This window comes from Muscardinus avellanarius (assembly GCF_963383645.1).
Source record: "Muscardinus avellanarius genome assembly, chromosome: 1".
Lineage (NCBI taxonomy): Eukaryota > Metazoa > Chordata > Mammalia > Rodentia > Gliridae > Muscardinus > Muscardinus avellanarius.
The window spans coordinates 39,854,160-39,879,915 of record NC_137786.1 but is presented as its reverse complement, the minus strand read 5'-3'; the positions used below and the strand labels follow the sequence as shown (position 1 = coordinate 39,879,915).

The 25,756-nt window shown below is 33.2% G+C and overlaps 1 protein-coding gene across 1 annotated transcript in view; it reads left to right on the top strand.

The window, feature by feature from the left end:
- The window catches only part of HCN1 (hyperpolarization activated cyclic nucleotide gated potassium channel 1), a gene marked incomplete at both ends in the record, with an annotated part of 374,584 nt that overhangs the window by 306,435 nt on the left and 42,393 nt on the right, over window positions 1-25,756 (top strand). The window contains one exon of the mRNA XM_080711364.1: window positions 12,274-12,514. Coding sequence (XP_080567490.1) covers window positions 12,274-12,514 — 241 coding nt within the window. The remainder of the gene's footprint in view (window positions 1-12,273; window positions 12,515-25,756) is intronic.

Here is a 25,756-nt window from a genome sequence, read left to right as displayed (position 1 = left end):
CTCCATCAGGTTGTTACTATAGTTTAATGAAAAAACACAAACCATTCAGTAAACATTAACTGTCAACATCACCATGGTCTTTATGATCCATTTAGACCCATGATACTGATCCTCTTTCTGGTAATGGTTCTTTTGGAAATGCGGTAGAGGCTGCCATCTGTTCACATCAAACACATATCCAATGTATGCATATTTCCATACAGCTCCCCAGGGTCAGGCAAGCTACCTATACCCCATCATCACCTTTATTAGTACCCCGAGACTCCAGATTTATAATGCTTTTTTATTGTTGAATTTTGTGGCTATTAGTCACTAAAACCCTATTTCCCCCTTCTATCATTTGTGAATATTTCATGGAGTTACTAAAGGAAGTAAATTAATGTTGGCCAGGATGTTTGTTCACCAAAATCATCCTAACTCATTTAGTTATGCTTCAAGATCTCATTTGCTTTCTACTATATTGACCTTTTACACCAATTTTCTGGTAAGGCACAAAGAAAATCATTTTTATTTACCTAACATGTAAATAAATGTTGGTGATTTAAAATACAATTAATTTCATTTCTTAGTTTTCAATTATTTTTTTTACTATTGTTGAAGTAGCTATTTTCCAAGGCAAATTTAGAATCACAACTAATAAAATACAAATAAGTGTTTATGTTATATATTAACTAGAACTATATAAGTTTTTTAATTTGATAAAAGTAATTGTACATTGATGAATATGCTATTTAAATATTCTATTACATAAAATATGTATCAAAGTGGTTAAAATGCTTATAATCTAAGAAATACATGTAAGTAAAAATATGTATGGGTAAGTTTTAGATTAAAGAAGTCATAACATGCTAGAAGTAATCAGGTATTTTTATTATTGTTGTTCTAAAGCAGAGATGCTTGCAAACGTAAAGGAATGGTTAATGCTAGGTGCTAAGCTTCTTCTCTGACTTTGTTACAGTAGCAAGGCCCTGTGATAGGGATGCATGAGCGTGGTCAGCTCCCTAGACACGTTTTAGCTCCCTGGCCTGGGGAACACACTTCTTTCCAAGTACCACTCTCTTCTGTCCATGTGGGAAAACAAAAGCAAATGAAAGATTATTTTTAGATTGTTTTTCCCCAGAAGGGAATGAGATACATTACCTGAAGCATCAAACCCAAAAAAGAATACTTTTTTTTTTTTTAAAAAAAGAATACTTAATTCACCATGTTCCCTTTCTCTTTCCATCTACATCACTAACTTGTCCTCAGACTAAATTACAATATTCCTTTTGGGACTATGAAATGAGAAGTCTACCACTGAAGAAACAAATGTCCAGGGTATTTCTTACAAATAAAAAATAAAAAGCAGACATTGATAAACTATGAGGAAGGTTTCCAGTTTGTTCACACTTTCCCCTGCAATACAAGACCTGACTTTTGTCCCACAAGCAACACAGCAAATACTGGTCGTCCTCAAGATAGAGTTCCCTGATTCACTGCCCAAAGATATCAAATTCTACTGTCTCACGAAACCAGTCAGATAGACTTTTTGTAGGAAGTAGTAAGAGGCTTTTAAATGGTATTTTAGAAACTGTAGCAAACTGGAACACACATGCCTTATAGAAAGATATTTAGATGTCTGTTTAAAAAAAAACTAAATTTGGGGGCCAGGATGTAGCTCAGTGGCAAAGCGCTTGCTTTGCAGGTGTGGCCCTTTGGGTTTGATTCCCAGTTCCAAAAATCTAAAAACAAGAACCCCTTAAATAAATAAGTTAAAAAAACTTAATTTGTGGTCATTAGTTTGTTACCTCACAATCATCAAATATCCATGTAAAAATGTGTGAAATTAAAAAAAAATATGCTTGCAATCCCAGTACTTGGGTTGCTGAGATAGGAAGATTGCAGATGCAAGGCACCAAGCATGCAGTAACTTAGCAAGGCTTTGTTCTATACTAAAAATATGAAAAGGGCTGAGGATGTAGCTTGGAGGCAAATCATTACTGGGTTTAATCCTCAGTACCAACCAATCACTCACACAGACACACACACACACACACACACACACACACACAATTTATGGCTAATATCTAGAGCTTCAGGATTTGTGGTGATTTTAGACAATAACCATTAAGTGATTTCTCAGAATCCAGAGAAACACCAGCTTCTCAGAATCCATCTAGATTCAGGGAGCCAGGCTGCCTGAGAAACCACAGTTCTGCTTCTTGCACCTGTGAGCTCAGGGAGATTACCTGAGATCCTCTATAAACGGGGCAGCAATAATACCCAAGTTATAGGACTATTTGTGAGAACAAATAAGTTAATATTTTTAAAAGATTAAGAGTAATAACTTAACCCAGGTAGAACTCAAAAATGTTTCCTCTTTTTATTACATGCATTCTTGAATCATCCCTGCTGCTAGCCCCTAAATGTTTCCATCGCTCTTTTGATTACAACTCGTTCAGGTTACTGAACTGGAAAAGAAACCAGAGGAGCAGCAGCGGCACTCTTGGACGGGATGACCTCATGATGAAGCACTTCTCGTGCCTATGTCTGGACTATAGTTTTTTTTTATTTAGTCTTTTAACATCCTGTTTGCTGGTGCATTGTAGCTATATATCACATTGAGGGTTAATGTGATTGAAACATGCATGCACAGATGTCACCCCACTCCCCCTTTCATTCATGATGTTGAAATGTTATTAATATTGAGTGGGCATTTCGGCAAATGTACAGAGGATTGTTTGAACTGTGTCCTTCATCAGGTCTCCCTTACCCCCTCCCCTCCTCTGTCCCTGAATCTTCCACAACCGGGTTCTCTCCTCATTTATCTCTTTTCTCATTTATTTCCCAGTTTCCCTCTAGCTTCCAAACATGAGAGAAAATATATGACCTTTCACTTCTTGTGACTTGCTAATCTCCGTATTAATATTCTGTGGTTCTATCCACTTTCCCACAGATAAAATGTTATGCTTTTCTATGGCTGAGTAAAATTTCCAATTGTGTGTATTTGTTTTGTATGTCGATTTAAACGTCTCCAGGTCTGGATGCATTTGACTGTCTTGAGTTGTTAGAATGAAGTTCTTATATGCTCTGTGCAGTCTAAATATATGGGATGTGTTGGAGTGTAGGGATTTAGCAATGCGACAGCAGATCCATTTTGTTAAGATTACTCTATGATTCATTTGTGTAATGATGGTAATTATATTTAGAGCTTCCGTGCTTAAAACATTGTAGAAATATACTTTTTAGAATGATAATAATTTGTATAATACAGCAGACTTAGATGTTTTATAAAATATAACTTTTACATAGTGATATGTAGGTTATTAACTTAAATTTATAGTAATATATAGTACAATAACAAAATAAAATTTTACTTGAACATTTCTAGGGTCTTAGAGTATATATGCTCCCAAAATAGAGATTTTGATTTTGAAAACATTCTGAAAGCATTCTAAAGCAATCTAAATATATAATATCTAATTTATAAAATTGTTATAAAGTTAAACTAGGAAACAAGTAACCAACAAAACAGTTTCACTATGGAATGGCAAGCAAGAGATGAGAAGATATTTGTCATGCATAGCCCCTAACTACGTAAATCAACAATAGACACAGAAAACCAAGGGGAAACTCTTGACTGGGACCTTCGCAAAACAGGATATTCATCTGAACAAAAAGCTAAGAAAATGTGCATCATAGCATTCTGCATGGGAAAGTACAGATTAAAACCACAAGCAATGAATAAAGCAAAATGATAACCCATCAGTACATATTTACCAATACATATTCATCAATACATATTTAACCATTTGTGAAAATGCTTAAAATTTAAAGGAGTGATCAAAACAAATATTGCCAAGGATATTTCCCAACTGAAACATCATTAATTACTGGAGTGAGAGAAAAATAACAAATCATTTAGAAAAACTTTGACAGTATCTACTAAAGTTAAGTATATGCTTGGTCTATTAAATACATATTGCAATAGAGCATATACTCAAGGGAAACCCATTCATAAGGCGCTCCAAGAATGTTAATAACTGCTTTATTTTGTTATCCTGAAACTATAAATAACCTAAATGCTATGAGAAGTACGATGGGTAAATGAGTTCTCTGATAGTCAATAAATGAATTCAGCCTGAAATTAAAGAGAAAAAGAATGAACTTCCATTATTACCACACATGTATAAATCACACTGACCTAATGGTGAGCAAAAGAAGTAAAACTAAAAATATAGCATAGGAGATGGTTTTATTAGTGTGAATTTAAAGAACATGCAAAACTGCTCCACGGTGATAGAAGTCAGAACAGCTGGAGCCTTTGGAGTTAACTAAGGAGCAGAGGAAGCCTTGTAAGAATGCTCTGGATCTGGATCTGGAGGCGTATATACTTGCACATACTTGTACAAATTCACTTAAGGTTTGTATGCAATTACAATGTGTGCACTTAGCTGAGAATAGTGGTATATGCCTATAATCTCAAGTACTTTGGAGGCCGACACAGGAGGATTACAAGGTCAAGCCCAGCTTAGGCAAGTTAATTAGACCCTGTTTTTAAAAAAAAAGCCAGGCATGGTGGCGCACGCTTGTAATCCCCACACTTGGGAGGCAGAGACAGGAGGATCGCGCAGGTTCGAAGCCAGCCACGCGCGCTGGCTTAGGAGACCCTGTTTCCAAATAAAATGTAAAAATAGGTATGGGAGTGTAGCCCGGAGGTAGAAGGGCTTCCAGGAACCCCAGTACCACCAAAAAAAAAAAAAAAAAAAAAAAAAGGGATGGGGATGTATCTCAGTGGTAGAACATTTCTTGGTTCAGTTCTATTACCCTGCCCCCCTACACACACACAGTGTATACTTAACTATATCTTTGCTATATCTTAAAAATATATATTCTACTTAATTAAAAACATTTTAATAAATTGTTACCAGAGAACATGAATAATTTTGTGGTACTTTAGCAAAATAATGAGAACGAGCTTTAAGATTTAGGAAAGATTTTCCTATCTAAAAAAAAAAAAAAAAAAAAAACCTTAGCTCATCTATAGTTTCTTCTTCATCTAGCGTTCCTCCTCTGACCCATTTTCTTCCTAGCTTCTGCATATTAGGGAGAGCATCCATTTCTTATTTTTGTGACTGACTAATCTCATTTAGCATAATGTTTTCCAATTCCATCCATTTATCTGTAAATAACGTAACTGTGTTCTTTATGGCTGAGTAAAATTCCATTGTGTACATATCCCACAGTTTTATAATCCATTCATCTGTTGATGGACATCTTGGCTGGTTCCATAGTTTAGCAATTGAGTGATGTGTGCATGTATGCCTCTACCATCTTGTACTCCATTAAGATGTATGACTATAATGCACCAATAAAAAATTTTAAAAATTAAAAAAATTAACATCATGTTAAGATAAGAGAAAGCTTAGGTTCTTTGTTGTTTGATTGTTATATTTTGTCATTTTCAATAGATAAAATTGATTTAAAGTCTTAGTGTTACTCTAGTAGGGTTACTGCTTTTTAAGTAATGTAAAGCATCCTAAGATACTGTGTAAGAAAAAAAATTGACATGAGTGTTATGTGTGTTTGTGTTTGTTAATGTTTTAGAGTAATTTGATTTAATTGTTTGGTTTGGTTGAGCAAGATTCCAGAAAAATCTGACATTAAGTTTTCATCTCACGTAATCTTTTAAAAAAAAACCTTCTCAATGAATATAAATACATTTACACCTTGGGTTCTATCTTAGAATCTCCTTGATAACAAACATTCCTTTCTAACTTGAAATATTAGAAGAAATATTGTGCATCGCTTCACAAAGCATCTGAGCTTGTTTACATGGCTCTCCAGTGTTTCATTTCCAGCTTTGAATTTGAGATCTCAGTTGGCAAGCTCTGAGGGAGAAAATACTCTCCAGGTGCCAAGGCGACCAGTCTGCTCTTCCTGTGCAATTACTGCTCTGTCTGAGTTTTTCTTCAAAAGAATAAATGGAGCTACAGGTCTCCTGCATTTTAGTATGAGATACCATATGCAAAAACTATTACAGAAAGCACATTCTTGGCTCTTTATAGTTGGTGCATCTATATCAGATGGTTCCTTTATATGCAAACTGTCCACTACAGTCATGTACTTGTTATAATTATCATCAGTCAAGCAACATGTCTACTCTCAAGAACTTAAGGTGTTGTATTACTTTAAATTCATCTTATTTCTGCATGGATATTTTCTTGTGAGTAAATATTTTTGTGACTTATTTTACTTATTTTATTGTGCATAATAGTTGTACAGAATAATAAATTTCACTGTGGCATATCTGTACATGAGATGCATATAAGATAATTTGACCACGATGCCTCTGTTTGACCTCGCACATCCTTTTGCCTGATCCTTTAATAGTCTCCCTTCTACTTGCAGGATATTCTTTTCTTTTTCTCCTACATCTTACCATTGTTAGATGGGAGTGAAACATTTAGATATGAGAGAAAATATTATTTTCTATTGTTAGTTATGAGAGAAAACATTTGACACCTGACCTTCTGATTTATTATGACTTGTTTTAGCAATATAACTTCCTCAAATTATTAATCTTTTAAACAAATGTTCTAATTAATTTTTTTAATGTGACTTGATTTTTCAAGTAAGAAGAAATTGAATCAGTGGATTTTAAACAGTAACATTTAAAATCCATTCTAATGCTAATTGGCAATTTAAAATTAATTAAATTAAAAATTCACCTAATGTGGTGGTGCATGCCTGTAGTCCCAGTACTTGGGAGACTGAAACAGAAGGATGATAGGTTCAAAGCCATGTCTGTCATTATATAACTGTCTTTATTATATAACTTACATTATGACATAACGTTGCATATTATATAACTTGTATTGCATTCCTCTTACATAACTTACATAGTATCAATGTAGTTTTTATTTTTACTATTGATTGATTAATTGTACTGGGGATTAAATGTAGAGGCATTCTATTTCTGAGCTACACCCTCAGCCCTATTTTATTTTTATTCGGAAATAGGGTCTTATTAAGTCACTGAGAGCCAGACTAAATTGCTGAGGCTGGCTTTGAAACTGTGATCCTCCTGTCTCAGCCTCGCAAATACTGGGAATACAGGCATGCGCATGTCATATTTCTTTAAGGAAACACTTTTGTTTCTCCCTAATTTTTGGATTCTCAATTGAGTGAAATGTTTCAAACTTTGAGATAATTATGAGCTTTTGTGTTTGTAAATATACACTTAATAAAGACATATACCTGAGTGTGAAAACTATAAGACAGTTACGTAATTTTGTGATCTTATTGCTAAGGTTAAGAACTCCAGGGCAATTGAAAAAGACACATGAATGGCCTTGAGATTGATCAACATGTTTTATTATAACTATTTTCAAATATTTACCAAAAGATCTTTTTGCCTTAGATTTAAATGAGTTAATTTGAAGAAAATGTGTTTTAATACTATGAAAAAGGCCACATTTTGCCATAAGATTAATGATTATTGTTTTCTATAGTTTTATTGGTGCACCAAGATTATATATTGTAATGAGGCTCAGAGTAACAGGAACATACATGCACACAGAACCTGGGACGCTGTCCTAAAGACCCTCCCCACTGCCTGCCCCTCCCTGCCCATATCACTAGGAATGATAACTTTATATATGTACCTAGCATTATTTGAATTGTTTCCTCCAACATACTTTTTTATTTTAGAATAGATTCATATTTGCAGAAAAGCACATAAATAGTAGAGAGTTCCCATATAACTCACACTCGATTTTTCTCTTTTTAATATCTTTATCTTATATGGGTATGATACTTGTGCTACAGTTATTGTTGTGGTTACACCAAATGAGTAAACCAATATTGATGCATTATTATTATTAACTTGAGTCTAAACATTACCCAGTTGTCTTTAGTTTTTAGTTAAATTCTCTTTCAGGATCACACCAAAAAAACTATATTATATCTAGTCCACAAGACTCCTTACTCTCTTTTTGACTATGACAGTTTCCGTAGGATTTCTTGTTTATGATTACTTTGACAGACTTGCAGAGTGCTGGCCTTCGAGTAGAATGTGTTGAATGGCCTTCTATTTGAGTTTGCTGATATTTTTGTCATGGTTTGCAGGGATTGTGGATGCTGAGGAAAATGCTACAGAAATAAAAAGGCTTTCTTGTTACATCCTATGTGATGCGCACTATCAACATCACTCACACTCTTGACGTGACACTGACCATCTGGTTGGAAATGGTGCTTGTCATGTTTCTTCACAGGACAACTTTGTCTTCCCCCACCTCTTCCCTATTATGATCTTTGAAGGAAATCACTATGTTTACCTCACACTTAATTATCCCCCATGTGCTTAAGGGGAAAGTCTCCATATGAATCATTTAGAATTTGAACACGAGTCTTATCTATCCTCCACATTTTTAATGTATTCAATCTTTTTTTTTTTTTGGTGATACTGGAGTTCCTGGAAACCCTTCTATTTCTGGACTACACTCCCAGACATATTTTTTTATTTTTATTTTTATTTAGAAACAGGGTCTCTTAAGCCAGCACGGCTGGCTTCAAACCTGCCCGATCCTCCTTGTCTCCGCCTACCAAGCATGGGGATTACAAGCGTGCGCCATCACGCCCGGGTTATTCGGTCATTTGTTTGTATTATATGAGCTCTTAATTTTGTTTTATACTTGGGTTTCATTCAATATTACTTTTATTTGTTTTGTTGCCCAAAGTATTTCCAGCCTTGATCAGTAGTTCTTTCAGTCAGCCCCTGTGTCTCTGAAATACACTCATCCCCATGGCTTTTTTATACCCTTTTCATCAATTTTCTGTCTATATTTTAATCATTTACATATTTATTTATTTGTTTGGTCCTGGACCTTCAACACAAGGGTGTTCTATCTCCAAGGTACATCTCCAGCCTGATTTTATTTTTGTTTTGAAACAGGGTCTTGCTAGGTTGCTGAAAGACTCAATATATTGTTGAGACTGCTCTCCAACCTGTGATTCTCCTGTCTCAGCCTCCGAAGGATTGGGATTATAGGTGTGTTCCAACATGCCTGGATACCTTTTTTTTAAAAGTATAAACAGTTTAATAAGTTTGGAATGTTTTTATTGTTAAGTCAGGACCATGTCTTTGCTTAATTCAGCAAGTGAGCTTTTCTCAATTTAATGCAGATAAACAATACTCAAAACTCAGGCCATATATTTTGATTAAAAAAACTAATTTTAACTGCTATAAAGAATTTGGATGGAGATTAGAGATATTAATAACTGTTTTATTTAAGTCAGCATGCTGTAAGAAAATGTGATTGATGCAGGAGGAACTTGAAAAGTTTTATTTTACTTATGAAGAGATATTAATAATTTAATAATGTATTCTTTAAGAAAATAGGCCATAAAGAAGTGTGATTGATCTAGAAGAACATTTAAAAGCTTTATTTGACTTCTAGACTTGGACTCACAGAATTTATTTCTCTTAAACTAATACTGAAAATAAGAAATTTTATGGGAAACTGAAGGCTTTTAGAAACTAAGCAGTTTCATCTCAATACATCTTTGCCTATTATATGTTAGAATTTACAGTTTCTAGTACATTTATGTAGAAGTATAAGTTTCACAGAGAGAGGGAAAAATGGATTTCTTCAAGCAATAACAATAACATTAAATTAACCCAGCAGTGTTACAATCAAAGCAGCTCCAAGTGATATATCTACATTGGTATGGTAACATATAAATTTATTTATTTAAAGGCCAGTTTAATGATTTATAAGCATATTTGCAATTATTTTATAAAATGTGAAAGAATAGTGCAATAAAAACTGTATAGCTTAAATCAAATAACATAAATAAAAATATTCTCAATTTTATTATATCTATTTAAAACCTCTTTTTTTCTACAATCTGGCTTACTTTCAGCTTCCTACACAGTATCACTCCATCATTATAAATGTGAAATCTGTAATTTGTAAATATCCTATGATTTTAATGACATTATCGCTGCAGCTTTTAGTTCCATTTCATCTTTAATTTTCCTGTGTATTTTTATATAGGTATTTTAAATACAAAAAGCACATTTTTTATTTTTATTTTTGTGTGTGTGTGGTACTGGGGTTCCTGGAAGCCCTTCTAACTCCGGGATACACTCCCAGACCTATTTTTCATATTTTTTATTTGGAAGCAGGGTTCTCTTAAGCCAGAGCGGCTGGCTTCAAACCTGCGTTATTCTCCTGTCTCCGCCTCCCAAGTGCGGGGATTACAAGTGTGTGCCACCACCCCCAGCCAAAAAGCACATTTTTTTATTACATGAAACTTGGTTTTCAAATCACTTTCTTAATAAAGCATTCTGAGAGTTTCAATGTAATTGTCTTCCACCAAAAATAAAAGGAAACTTTGTGAACACGTATTTCTCTAGTTGAAGCTTACTATCCTTCTTCCTTCCTCCCTTTGTCTTCCCCCTCCCTCCCTCCTTTCTTTTTCCTTCCTTCCTTCTTCCTTCTTCCTTTTCTTCTTCCTTAACATGCATGCATGTTTACTAAGCAGTTGCTATGTGCTAAACACTGTTACTGCTACTCACTTTAGGCCCCAACTCTTTAGCCCCAGCTAAAATTGATCAAAAATTGTCATTGAAACAGCCAATTGTGGAGTCAATTATATATTGCTTAGGCTTAGATAATGCTGCACCAAGCACCACATCTAATTTCTTTCCTTTATATCCACTGCTTTTAGTTCCTGATTGTTATTACTGATTATTAAGTTTTTTGTATCATCTTCCATGAAGCTCTACTCTGAGACACCTTTTCTCTACCGAACTCACAAGAATGAAACACCATTTTTTTCAAAGGTGGAACTAATATGTTGTTGTTTTCATCTCAGCTGAAATTCGTTTTATTTAAATTTACTTTAAAGTGGTATGTAAGAACATATAAATTTTACACATTTATGGGGTTCCATGTGATATTTTGATACATGTTTACATTTTATAATGTTCAAAACAAGGCAAACAAATGTGCTTATCATTTCTTTATGACGAAACATAAAAAAACTTTCTTCTAGCTTTTTTAAGTATACACTACATTATTGTTTTGTATAATGTATTTCCCCACGGCAATGGTTTTAGTGCTCAGACTCTGTCAAACTCATTCATTTCAGTTTCCACTCTTCCAACTCTTAGCAGAGGCAGCTTTACTTTCAATGTCTCTAAAGCAAGATAACAAATTCAGCTCAACCCTTGAGGTTTTATGTGAAAAAAATTTCTAAGAGATGGGGTATGTTAAAACTTAAATGATCATTGTCTAGTCCATGTCACATATCTGACTTGGGAGACTGAAATTAATTATTCCTATATACCTCTTTTAGCTCCAAAACAATATGTCTAAGCAGGAAAAGAATGGAAAGGATAAAAGGTCTCCAAATTTAGAATTGGACTCACCCTAAAAATCAAACAATTCAGAAAATGGAAGCATGACCTATTTTCAGTCCAAGATTTCCAATGGAAACCCAAGAGGCTTTGAAGGAGTAATTCTCTGATCTGGCCCAGATACCGACTGAATTTATAATTTAAGATTAGATTACTTTAGATAATCTTTTTCTACCCTCTTCCTGGTTTTCACTCTAATGTGAATAACTTTTTAAAAAAGAAAAAGAAGCCGGGCGTGGTGGTGCACACTTTAATCCCCACACTTGGGAGGCGGGGACAGGAGGATCATGCAGGAGGATCATGAGACCCTGTTTTCAAATAAAAATATAAAATAGGTCTGGGAGTGTAGCCCGGAGGTAGAAGGGCTTCCAGTACCATCTCCCCCCCCAAAATTCTTTTGTCCAGCACCTGGGCCATAGTTTTAGAATTCCTACTAGTAGGTACAAGTTAGAATGCTCAGCAAAATGGTGTGTAGATACAGTAATGCTATCGACAGTAGGTTTTCTTTCTTCCTAAGCAAAAGATAAAAAGAAGACTAAAATTCCTCACTGTAGAATGTGAGAATAATAGAGAATGTGAGAAACATAGGAACAATAATAAAGAAATGAGACATTAACACTGGTACTTTTATATGTTTAATTCACATTTATTAAATATTGAATTCATTCCTATACTACTCTTGGAGCTAGGAAAACAAAATTTTGACCAAAAAGCTCTGACTTTGTTGAGATGTGTGGATTATTAAAATGTATGTATTTTTGTTCTAAGTATCAATTGCAGTGTTTTCTGTATGTATTTTAAACCCCTGTTTTCCTTCCAGATATGAGTAATACCTCCTAATATTTATTTGTTCTTGCCACCTTTAGGAGATTGTCAACTTCAACTGTCGAAAGCTGGTGGCGACGATGCCTCTGTTTGCTAATGCAGATCCTAATTTTGTGACTGCCATGCTGAGCAAGTTGAGATTTGAGGTTTTTCAGCCCGGAGATTATATCATACGAGAAGGAGCTGTAGGTAAAAAGATGTATTTCATTCAACATGGTGTTGCCGGTGTCATCACGAAATCCAGTAAAGAAATGAAGCTAACGGATGGCTCTTATTTTGGAGGTTAGTAAAATATAAAACACAACTAATTGAAGTTTCCTGATATGTATGATATTTTCAGAATTTTGGAGATGTCAGAAGACTGGTTGGCGATGAATATGAATTTGTCTTTGAATGCTGCTAAGTATATCTATAATGTTTTCATATTTAGTGGGCACAGATTCAATGCGTGTGATTTTATTATGGCATTTGTTGGGATATTATTTCAATTTCCTTAATTGGAATCAAATAATAGTTACTGGAACTAAATTAAGGTATATATATTTTTTCTCAAACACAAAAGTCTCCAAGGAGTTGAATGTCTTTTTCCACAAGAGTTTTCAGGGACCCAGATTCTTTTTATTTTATTGGCCTGTTTTTGTTTGTTTGTTTTTTTGTTTGTTTGCTTGTTTGTTTTTTCTTATCCTTCTATTCTACATGAGAGGAACTTATTTCTTCCTACTAATTTTTTTAATTGGTTCATTGTTAGTCATACATCTTAATGGAGTACAAGATGGTAGAGACATTTTGATATGTCCCACAGGATGGTGAAGAGAGAATAAAAGAAAGGAGAAAGCTGCAGCTTCTCTTTAGTCACGTGCCCACATCACTGCTATTCATATGTGACTGGACAGAATTTAGTTAGGAATCACCTCCAGTTCTAAGGACTGGTGAGAATTGTAGTCTCTAGATGAATGGCAACTTGCATTACTCTAAAGTCTAAAAATTTGAATCTGTTCTATACTAAGATTAATATTTGTGTTTGTAAGCATGTGCAAAAAATGGCTAGGATCAATTACTGGGTCAAAACCCAGGAATATTTTAAAACTGAGATAAATAGCACCAAACTGCTTTTTAATAAGACTGCATAATTGTTTTGCCAATTTATTTTTAGATTTATCTTTTTAACAAACAAAAATGACATTCTCCTATTGTTTCATTTATATTTATGTTATTCCTATTAAGTTTGATGCTTTTCTTTATAGATGTATCAATCATTCATGCTTTTTTTCCTATTCTTTTTGCATTTTCCTTTAAAATCCAACATTTGGAAATGTGCATAATATATTTCTTATATATGTTGTAACTATCTTCTCCAAGATTGTTGTTTCTTGGAGTTAGATCACAGAATCTCTCATTATCCTGATACTCATTATTGTTCATTTTAATCTGTCCATTCTTTTCTTAAAGAATCAAAGATTTTGTGTTCAGGCAAGTTTTATAAATGTAAAATTATGGAATTCTTTCCTCTATTTTGTTTAGTCTACCACATTACTATTAATACTACTTTATTATTAAAATCTTCTATATTTTATAATGGTATACACTTTCATTATGCTTTTTTAGTATTAATTCATCCAAAGTATAGTAGGGAATATAGTGCTAAGCATTCATAATGATTCCATGTTTTTCTCTAAAAGACAATTTTTCCAGTTATTCATAGATTAATTCTTTTTGCTAAACATTTTAATGTTTTTAATAATATGCTATATGTAAATGTTTTCTTCATTCACAGTTAATATATGCATTAGAAAGGACTTTTTATTTTATTAGATGATCCAGAAGAGTTGATCAAAATAACAAAAGGTTATTATTAATTAATCTATTATGGACGAGTAAAGCATATTAACTCAGATTAATTAACCTTTTTGACTTTCTGTTCACCCATTAAGGACAATTTGAAAGTTTCTAGCCTCCCAGTTCTTCCTACTCTTTTTTTCTTCTCAGAATGATTCAATGTTGCCTCATCAGCCCCTTAGACTGTTGTGTAAATTATGGTAAGGAAAATGAAGATTAGAAAAAGCTAAGAATCTAATAGGGTCATCTTTAGCAAGAAAATCACTATTGTTTGAATGAAGAAAAAAAGAAACAAGGAAGTAATTGAAATACAACAGGGTATGGAATAAGAGTAGAATAGTGCAAACCAGGTCTAAGAGTAGGTCGGTCGGTGGGGGAGAAACTCTACTGCAGCAATTTGTGGGGAGGAAGGTAATATATTTTACAAAACTGAAAAAATAGTTCTAAAGTGTCATGATGCATTAAGAATGGATTTGTGTAATAAGCATACATTTGGGGAACTCAAAGAAGCTTTTAAGTACTTTACAGTTCTATTTTGTAAGATGACTGAGGTTTTATATAAAGACTGATGTCTTTGCCTCCTTAGATATTGGTAAAGTCAATCACATTAGTGAATGTCATGTTGAACCATAAGACCATGTCTGAGATAAAAACTGGATTTTTCCCGATGTGTTACTTCTTTTAACAGATTGTAGCATCTCTGTGCATAAATGAGGGAGCTTTATAATTTTGTTATTATGGCGGTTATTTTTGGAATCTCTCCGCTGACTTTGGATATCAGCTTTTGCTCACCTCTTAGAAAGAAAAATACAACTTTAAAAAATTAGTCCGTAGCCAGAGATAGTAACAACACTTATAATCCCTGTACTTAGGAGGCTGAGGCAAAGAGTTCAGGTTTAAGAACAGCCCCAGCAATGTAGCAAGACTCTCAGGAACCTAATGAAATCCTGTTTCAAAATAAAATATAAGTTGGGTGTGGTGATGCAGGCTTGTAATCCCCGCACGTGGGAGGTGGAGACAGGAGGATGGTGCTGGTTGGAAGCCAGCCTTACTGGTTTAAGAGACCCTGTTTCCAAATAAAAATATAAAATAGGTCTGGGAGTATAGCCCGGAGGTAGAAGAGTTTCCAGAAACCCCAGTACCACCAAAAGAAAGAGAAAGAAAGAAAGAAAGAAAGAAAGAAAGAAAGAAAGAAAGAAAGAAAGAAAGAAAGAAATGGAGAAAGACTATTTAAAGAAGGTCAAACAATTGAAACATTATCCATCATTCGAAGAATAGCTAGGTCTCACACATATTCAAAATAATAAAACTATTTCAAAGTACCACAAGAACTAAATAAAAAAGATTCTAATAACCAAAGATGAAACAATCTCAACAACATTAAAAATTTTTACTGGATTATAACCCAAATGATGACAATGAGTATCCATGCTTTTATAATTATGTAAATCTGAGTAGGTAAATCAATTAGGAGATAAATTTCCTATTCAGCATTATTTCACATAATTTACATAATACTCTGCCCTTTCAAAGGTGCATATTTCTACTACCTAACTAAAAGCATTACTACCAAGTATAATGAGGCATAATGGATGGGATAATTTTGTAAATGTAAAAATTAACTAAAATAAAGTTTTTAAGAATAAAAGGCACTATAGATTTATATCAGTATTACTACCTGCAATATATAATTTGAAAGTTATTTTGAATCATCTGATTTTTGTTTACTTTTTACATGCTGAGGTTTTGTCTCAATTCTACCCATTTATAGTTAGCATCTTGCAAAGAACAAAGTCTGAATGAGAGAGTAAAAGATATAACTATATAATGAAGAAGCCTGATAGACCTCCCTCAAGCCTTTGCTTATCTGTAACTCCTCAGGGATACCGGGTGCCCACCCTCTATCATCTCTATATTTCATTGTTCAGTTTTAGTTTACACATAGAGCTGTTTCATAATGGTTAATCTGTAGATCTGTGGGAAATTACTTTATCAACTAGAGTACAAGCCTTATATACAATTATTTTGTCTTAAATCTTACCAACTAGCTGTATTTTCAAAGGTGCTTAGGTCAGGAACTTAATCTGCAGCCCTCTTCAGTGAGATTGTTTCACATGGTTATAAAGCTTTTATATCATTTTGTTACAGTCTTGTGTTTTATCCTGAGATCCTTTAACTTCTTAAATTATTTCTTGATTTGCATATCATACGGTTTTCTCTTTGTGCTGCAAAGTTTAGCAGATTTTGACAGATGCTTAATTGATTTGTATCAATACTGTAATACCATAGAGAATATGTTCCTCAATCTAAAAAATATCCTGTCTGCATCACATATTCAATTTTCCCCTTTTCCAGACCCATAGCAACTACTGATCTGTCTACATTTTTCTTTTCTTAAACTACATGCAATTGGAAACATAGTCTATAGTATTATTTAAATATTTTTCTTGATTTCAAATTCCTAATTTTGAGTTGTATATATTAGCCTTTTATCCAATAACCTTGATTTACTTTCTTATTAGTTATAGGAATTCTTTGGCAATTCTTTGGGATTTTCTACCTGGGAAACTTCATGTTCATATAGAGACAGTTTTATTTCTTCAATTCTAATTTATGTACATTTTAATTTGCTGTCTCATTTTATTGGCAAAGACTTCTAGCACTATGTTAAATCAGAGTAACAAGAGAAAACATTCTTAACTTGAATCTTATTTGGAGGAAAAGCATCTATTTTTTTCTCATCATTTAAATATGATGCTGGTTGAAGAAGCTTTTATAGATATGCTTAATAATACTGAAAAAGTTACTCATTTCAATTTTTCTGAGATTTCATTTAAAATCATAAATAGATATTGGATACTACTAAATGTTTTTGTTTGTTCTGTGACTATTTTATGACAACTTTTTCTTTATTTAACTTGTTAGCATTAGAGATCACATTGATAGAGTTTTATTTTGAATGATAAACCAGACATCCAGGCATGAAATAATTTTAATTTATTAAAATGAGTAAAAATTGCTGTATTTGATTTGCTATTTTTATTATATTTTGTGGTACTGGGGATTGAACCCAGGGGCATTGTACCTTTGAGCTATACATATATTTCAACATCATTTTATTTTTATTTTGAAACAAGATTTTACTAAGTTACCGAGGGCCCCACTAACTTGCTGATGATGACCACAAACCCTGTATCCTCCTGTTTCAGCCTCTTAAGTACTGAGATTACAGACATATGTCACCATATCTTGCTTGATTTGCTATTATTTTTAAACACAACTTTTATATCTGTCTTTCTAAGAAATATTGCTCTGAGGTTTTTTTTGTACTTTATTTTCTAATTTTTAATGTTGGTCTAATTTAACTTATTAGAATGGACTAGAGAGTGTTCCTTCTGCTTCTGTTTCCTGGAATAGGTCACAGAGATTAGGATCACAGCAATTAATATCATTGCTTCCTTAAATATGTAGTAGGATTCTTCATAGAATTCTACATGGTAGAATTCTAAAACCATTGGAGATCTGTGATTCAGTTTTTACAAAGTCATCAAATTATTTATTTGGTTTATTCATACCATAGACATAAAGTTTTCTCATTGTGAATTTTGTTCATATTTCCCTGGAATTAATTTAACTAAAGCAATTTGAAAAATCAAAGAACTAGGTTTTAGACTCATTGATTTTCTCCACCAGTTTCTGTTTTCAATTTTATTTATTCCTGATACAATTTTTATCCAATCCTCATGCTCTTGATTTGGGAGTAACAATACTCTTCTTTCTCTATTTTGCTAATATGAAAGCTCAGATTATTGATTTTATGTTTCTTCTACTCTGATATATGAACATAGCTAAAAATTATAGATTTATAAGTATTATTCTTAATGCCTTTAACAAATTTGATGTCATAGTTTAACTTTCTTCAATTAAAATATTTTTAAAATATCTACTAAGACTCCATCCTTGATCCATATTCTACTAAAGTATTTTAAATATTAGGGAGATTTTCTCATTTTTTTTTCTAGTGAAAATATTCAGTTTAATTCCATTGATACACAAGAAATTTCTTAAAGTATTCTCAATATATTATATGTGCTTAGGGATTTTTTTTAAAATAGGGGAAGAATATAGATTCTGCTCTTTTCACTTATTTAACTCCACTCACTCTAGTAAGATTTTCTGAAAATTACTGCTTTCTTTGAATTCAGTGCTTTTAACCTCATTTTAATTTTTATTATAGTGACATGAGGTGGCTCGTTTGGGACACTAGGTTAATGAAAAGCCAAGCCTTCTTTAGGTAGTATATGGAAAAAATACGTCTGCAGTGCTTCTAATGCTTTTCTATATTTAATTGCTATTTGTTGGATTCAAACACCAAAAATATAAGTGCCTAAAATAATAATATTAATGTATGTATACTTAACGTTAGTGTTTACAGCCCACAACTTGTTTATCATGACACTTTAAAATTAATAGGGTCAATTTTTTATATTTTTGTATTTATTTTTTGGTGGTACTGGGTATGGAACCCTTCTACCTCTGGGATACACTCCCAGATCTATTTTATATTTTATTTGGAAACAGGGTCTATTAAGCCAGTGAGGCTGGCTTTGAACCTGCGCGATCCTCCTGTCTCCGCCTCCCAAGTGTGGGGATTACAAGTGTGTGCCACCATGCCCAGCTAGGGTCAACTTTTTTATTTTGCTAGTTTTAAATTTGTGTTAAGTTGCAGAGAACAACTCTATAAAGTGTCATTAAAAGAAGGGTCAGGAATTGACTGAGGAATATTTCTTAAAGCATTTTAATCTTCTGAAATGTCTGAATAAATAAAAATAGTCAGTGCATAGAATACTAAACTTCAATCTAATGGACAGAAAAATAGTGACCTAAAGAGACTAATATTCAATGAAAGATCAAATTCAGCTTTGTACTCTTTGCCTGACTTGATTTATTTCTATAATAATACAGAAGTATCTTTCTGGTGCAAGTTTCCTTTAACCCCAGAGAGTTTGTTTTACTTTTTTTTTTTTTCTTTTCTTGAACGGTGACCCATACATCATCTCATTCAGCATTCCCACCAACGAAACTCCTAAATAATATTCTAGAAGAGGGAGTGCAAGCAAGTTATCATAGAATAAGCGCCTGGTGTGTATTATATACAATTATAGGCCATTAGGACATAACGGTAAACAAAGAGAGACCAAGATCTTCACAGCTGTGAAATTTCTATTTGGGTGGGTACTTATATTTTATAAACAATAATTTAATAAAGAGACCTAGAAATTGCTGGAAATATTAACCCACATTGTTAAGTAAAGTGTTTCAAGAAAGTTCAATCAAGGGAGAAAGATAAGGATTTCCTCCTGCCTTCTATGGCCATATTGAGTTCAGAGGCCAGGAACTCAGGATTACCTGGGAATCTCAGTCTTCCTAGTGAGTGATGGTGAATGGAAGCAGGGATCAAATAAGATTTGTATTCATGGCTTACATGAGAGAGATGCTGAGGCAGTGAGTTTGGGTACTAAAAGAGCCATAGTGGAAGGAGTTGCTGGACTTTTTCTTGATTCCTCCTATGATGTAAATTTTATTAGTTTATAATCCCAATTCATATAGGAGAAAAATGAGGCTCAGAGAAGTTAAACAAGCTGGCAAAGAACATGTAGCCAAAAAGAAATAAAGCCATGTTTCAAACTTAGCTATTAACTTGAATTTCAGATCCTTCTGTATTCTTTCCATGTTTCCTCTACATCAAGACAGGCATGATTATCCTATAGGATGTAGAGTTCAAACATTTCAAGATCTTAGCTTCTCTTCCAAAGTTATCCATAGCCCTTTCATGTATGCATTTTCTAAGCCCCTTTGTAATTTCCTCTTTTTCTACACCACCCTCCCATTAAAGTAGCCAAATCGCTAATATATTATCCCTTGAATAAGTAAAACCATTAATATACATCATTAAAGATTCAAATAATATATTTTTGTACCAGTACTTCATGATTTCAAAGAAAAGCTGATGCTTTTCAAATATCATGTTTTTCATTATTTTTAATTACCACTATTTTCTTACCTTTTAACCATGATTGGCTTTCCAAGCCAAAGTGTTCTAATTGATTTTCATTCAAAATGCTTGTCCTAAAAGTTCTTATGGCATGGTTAAATGAAACAATGTTATAAGGGAAATATTTCAGATGAATGTTACTAAATGTTATTTAATGATGTCCACCATTTTTCTAACTCAGAGTGGGCTAGTAAATACTTCATATAGGTAATATCCATATCTAGGATTTTTATGCCTAAAGGCATTTGACTGGATACAGATCATCTGACACATATAAATTTACACTAACAGATTTGAAAAACCACAGGCAATCCCTGTCATGGTTACTATTCATCAACTGTAAGAGGACTGAAGCATCTGCCAGTCTATAGTTTTCAGACTATTCCATCTCTGCTACAGTGTGTATTTTTAAAAGTTGATATTGGCTTTCAAGGAGGTATAAAGAATCTGTTGATAGTGATTTTGCCATTTGACAAGCTCAATTTTCCCAATTTGTAAGGATGTGGTAGTGATAGAAAAGAGTGAAAGATTTTCTTACAGATATTTTGTTTTTATTTCCTAACTTATTATTTGCTTCCTTATATTTTATTATCAGGCTAAGTAAAATAATCATTACAGTGCTGACAAGATACGAGTGTCAAGTCTTTTTGAAGGTCTTGGCTTACTTATAAATATCAAATGTGCAAGAATGGGGAAAATATTTGATGAATCATCAGGTAAAATGGATGACTATATCAATATCCTTGCCTTCTTTCAGCTCTATGTCTGTTTTTTTTTTTTTTAAATTGGTGCATTGAAGTTGTACATCTTAATGAAGTACAAGAAGTTAGAGGCACACATGCATACATCACTCATTTAGTCCTTCCCCAATTCCCACCTTATTCCCTTCCCTTCCATCTTTCTCATATTTGGCTTAGTGATTGACTTTGATGTTTGTGAATGTACATCATGTACATTAGGGAATTTTCCTCTTACCCTGCCTGTCCCCCTTGGATAGGTTGCCTTATTTTCTCATCTAAAGTTTCTCTTTCTTGGTCTAGAGCTCCTCCTGTGACTCTTTTTCTCTCTACTTTCCTCATTTTAGAAAGAGCATCCAACTTTTTTATTTTTGTAACTGAGTAATCTCACTTAACATAATATTCTCCATTTCCATCCATTTCCCTGCAAATGATGTAATTTTGTTCTTTATGGCTGAGTAAAATTCCATTGTGTACATATCCCATAGTTTTGTAATCCATTCATTTGTTGATGGACATCTTGGCTGGTCTCATAGTTTGGCAACTGTGACTTGTGTGGTTATGAACATAGGAACACATGCATTAGTTTGGTAGCTTAGTTTCCATTCTTTTGGGTAGTTACCCAGAAGTGGTAGTCCTGGATCATATGGTGGGTTTGACCCCATTCTTCTGAGAATTCTCCATACTGTTTTCCAAAGTGTCTTCACTAATTTGTAATCCCCCCAAAATATATTCAAGTTCCCACTTTTCCACATCTTTGCTAACATTTGTTCATTCTTGTGTTTTTATAAAGTCTTCATAAAGCTTTATATTTTATAAATGAGTTGATGAATAGTAAAAGTTCAAGTCCAAATGTGTGATGTACTTATGAACTTATGAATATCAAGACCTGATGAAATTTTGAAGTCATAATGCTTTTCTTTAATAAAATGGTGAAAAGAAGAAACTTTAAAGTCCACATTATAAGCCAAGCATTGTGGTGCACACTTGTAGTTCCAGCATTTGGGAGGCTTAGACAGAAATATCACAGTTTGAGGACAGTCTCAGCTACTTAGTGAGGCTTTTTGCAACTCAGTGATACCCTGTTTCAAATTAAAGAATAAAAAAATAGGGCTGGGGTTGTAGCTCAAAGGTAAATGCCTCTACCTTCTATTCCCAGTACCACAAAAAGTCCATATTATAATGATAGTTCCTTCTTTATTCATAGGGTTGTGCAGAATAAGCCATATTTGGAGTTTTTATAATTAAAAAGTAAGGCTATTTTTAATACATAAGGTAAATATATGTTATAAACTTGATTGTGATTCTTATTTTTATACATTTAAAAACCTGTCTCTACCAAGTTCTAAATTGCAATATTCATTAATAACTAGGGGAAAGTGCAGAGCTCTATTGCAAGCTTAAATAAATTGAGAAAGTTGTGATTCACATTAGAATATAACATTATTCCCCCTCCTTTGGTACTGGGGATTGAACCCTGGGGTGGTCTGTGTTTGAGCTTTGCTCCAGATCTTTTTATTTATTATATTTTGTTTTGAAACAAAGTCTCTCTAAATTGCTAAGAGTCTCCCTAAATTGCTGGGGCTGATCTTGAACCTGAGATTCATCTGTCTCAGCCTTCCATGTACTGGGATTAGTTATTCACCATCATGCCCAGCTAACATTGTCTTGAATGTTATAAAAAAATTCTTCATTTTTTTAAACATACATTGCTAAATTTTTATTATAAATATTCTTTGGCATTCAGATTTTGCTTGTTTTATTCAAGTGCTATCTTCTGTAATTACAAATTTTGTATACTATTAAAAGAATTTCTGGTAATATGCATAGCTCTAGAAATGAAAGGGAGCAGGGCTTTTAATTAAGCATAATTAGAGGAAAAACTAGGGAGCACAGTCTTAGAGGAATGCACATCTTGGAATGATGATTTTTGTTTTTTAAGGTTTCTCTTTAAAGTCAATCTGCATTGGTGATTTGAGGGAATAAATGAGGCTTTCCTTATCTTGAAGTTTCTAGATTCCCATTCCATTCTTTTATCCCAAGATTCTCAGAAAGGGAGGTTCCAGAATCATGTTCATTGAGTTTATTTCTTCTATACCATAGCAAGTCATTTTGTTTCCAGAGTTGCATTTGAATTTGATACTTTGCCCTCTCCTCTAGCTGATGAATAGTGTCCAAAACTTTAGATGAAATCTCCCAACTGTGATCTGGCCCAAGCTATTTTGCTAATCTCAGTTCAGATCTTTCCCTTTCAGAAACTTTAAACCAATCCCCAAGACAAACCAAGATTGCCTTTGTAGATATTAGTTACTTCTGTTTAAGACAAAAATCTCTCTCTGCTCTGTTTAGTCTATCAAGTGTTCCTCATCTTTTTAAAGATGCCACTCAAATGTTATCTTTTTCATCTTCCCCCAGGAAGGCAAGTGATTCTTTTCTTTGTGCTTTCATAGCAATCGGCCTATTGTAGAATTGTATTTTTATTTTATATGTTAATCCTACCTATTAAATTATGAGTGTTCTGAGTTTAAACACTATGATTTTCCCCACCCTTAAAAATACTGCTCAAGGCTGAAACAGGAGGATCATATTTTAAAGACAGCCTAAGCTACTACTTAGTGAGCCCCTTTGCAACTCAGTGAGATCCTGTTTCAAAATAAAGAATAAAACATAGGAATGGGGGTGTAGCTCGGAAATAAAATGTCCCTGGGTTCCATCCCTGGTACCACACAAAATAAAATAAAATAAAATAAAATAAAATAAAATGAAAATACAGCTCAAAGAAAAATGTTGAACTATCAATGGCAATCACTATGGATTTATAAGAGTACAAATAGGTGTTAAATATGCTCAGATGGATGGATACATTTTCCTTGGTCCCAATTTTTCATCTTTATCTTTGCTTCTTCCTTTCCAGCCCTAAAATTTGAAAAAGTAGTCAAGCATCACATTCAATTCAGTATTATTACGTTAATCTCTGTTTTTACCTTAAGATAGGAAATCAGTGAAATGATTACAAATTACAAACTAAACTGAACAAAACTCAAGGCATTATTGATTTCTGAGAAATTCAGAGTTTGGATGAATTATATTCTAATTTTGAGGTAATCTTACTCTATTAGGGATCAAACAATATCTACAGCAAAGCTATCCAGTATAACTTTTTGTGGGAATAGAGATATACTATAGTCAGCACTACTTAACATATGCAGATTTTGAACATTTAAAATTTGGTGAGTGTAACTGAGGAACTGGATATTTAGTTATTTCAAATAATTAATTCATTAAACATTAGAACTACATGTGTTTACTGTCTATCACATTGCACAAAATAATTCTATTTTATAATAATATAACGAAGAAAACTTTCAAGGGAATTTTATCCAGAATTGTATAGGTAGATATTATTTTCCCTCTAATTTTAAGATTATTAGAAACTTTCTAATCTTCACACAGTCATTATTTTATATTAAACCCAAGTATCACCATCTTAGTATGTTTTGGGTTGCTATAACAGCATACTACAGAATGGGTAATTTATAAAGAACAAAATTTATTTCTTATAGTTCTAGAAGCTGAAAAGTCTAACATTGATATGTTTACATCTGGAAAAGGCCTTCTTGCTCTGTTATTCCATACTTAAAAGTAGGGGGGGGGGGAGAGAGAGAGAGAGAGAGAGAGAGAGAGAGAGAGAGAGAGAGAGAGAGAGAGAATGAGAGAGAGAGAATGAATGAGAATTGGGCCAAAAGCCAAACTCAGCATCACAAGCCTGGTCTTATAACAACTACCTCTCCCCCATGACAAAGATATTAATATATCACCTCTTAATTGGTCTGACCTCTCAACACTTGCATTGGAGATTATGTTTCCAACACATGAACTGTAGGAAATGCATTGAAACCATAGCAATTCCTAGAAGTTAAGTTTACCTCAGAAATGAAGCAAACATATTCTAATCCTTCCTTCTTTCTTTCATTTCTTCCTTTGGCAAATAAATGGTGAAAATCTTCTATGTTCAAGGGAGAATTGGAAATGTTTATTATAAGGTTCTAAATAAGACAAATCACTAGTGTTCATGAATACTCTTGGGGAGATATAGGATAAATTTAAAAATTAACATATGTGGTGATTTCATATAATAATGGGTATCATGATAAACAATAATCAGGCAAGCTAATGAAAGGACATTTAGACAGAAAAGGGGCAGATAGTTATAAAATGATCTGAGGAACAAGAGAAATGTGCCTGAAATGAAAATAGAGGTGGTAGATTCCAGGAAAACAGTGATGTCAATACTGCTAGAGTAGAGAGAGGCTAAGAGAGGTATCAAATAAGAATTCAGGGTGATGTGCAGAAAACAGAAATGGTGAATCTATATGGAGCGTAATGTACTTATAAGATGATATAAATGCTAACTGAGCACTATTTTTTCATGTGGGAAAGTAGTGCTCAGTGAGCAGGAAGTGTAGTCCATGAACTAGAGACCATTAAGGAGTAGAAAAATCATTGGAGGCAAAGCAGGAAAGTGAGCTGGAAATACAAGAAGTGGTGACCTGAATAGAAGCTTTGAAGTTGATTAAACTATTAGTGATAATAAATCTGGGATGTAACTATTGAAAGCGTGGCTAAATAGAAATTAATATATGGGAGATTGTTAGGAAAAATGATGTAAATCAGAAGACTATAGATTATCTATAACACTGGAAATTTATAGACGGTCATTTTATGGTTTGTTTTGCATCCTTACCCCTTAGCACAGTGTCTGACACATTTTTTTTTATTAAATGCATATTTTTGGCATTCTAATTTTGGAGCCATCTTTAATGGAATAATATTTCACACCACTAAGTAAGACATCAAATTTAGTGAGTGATGTCTATTTATATATTTCTTTCATTT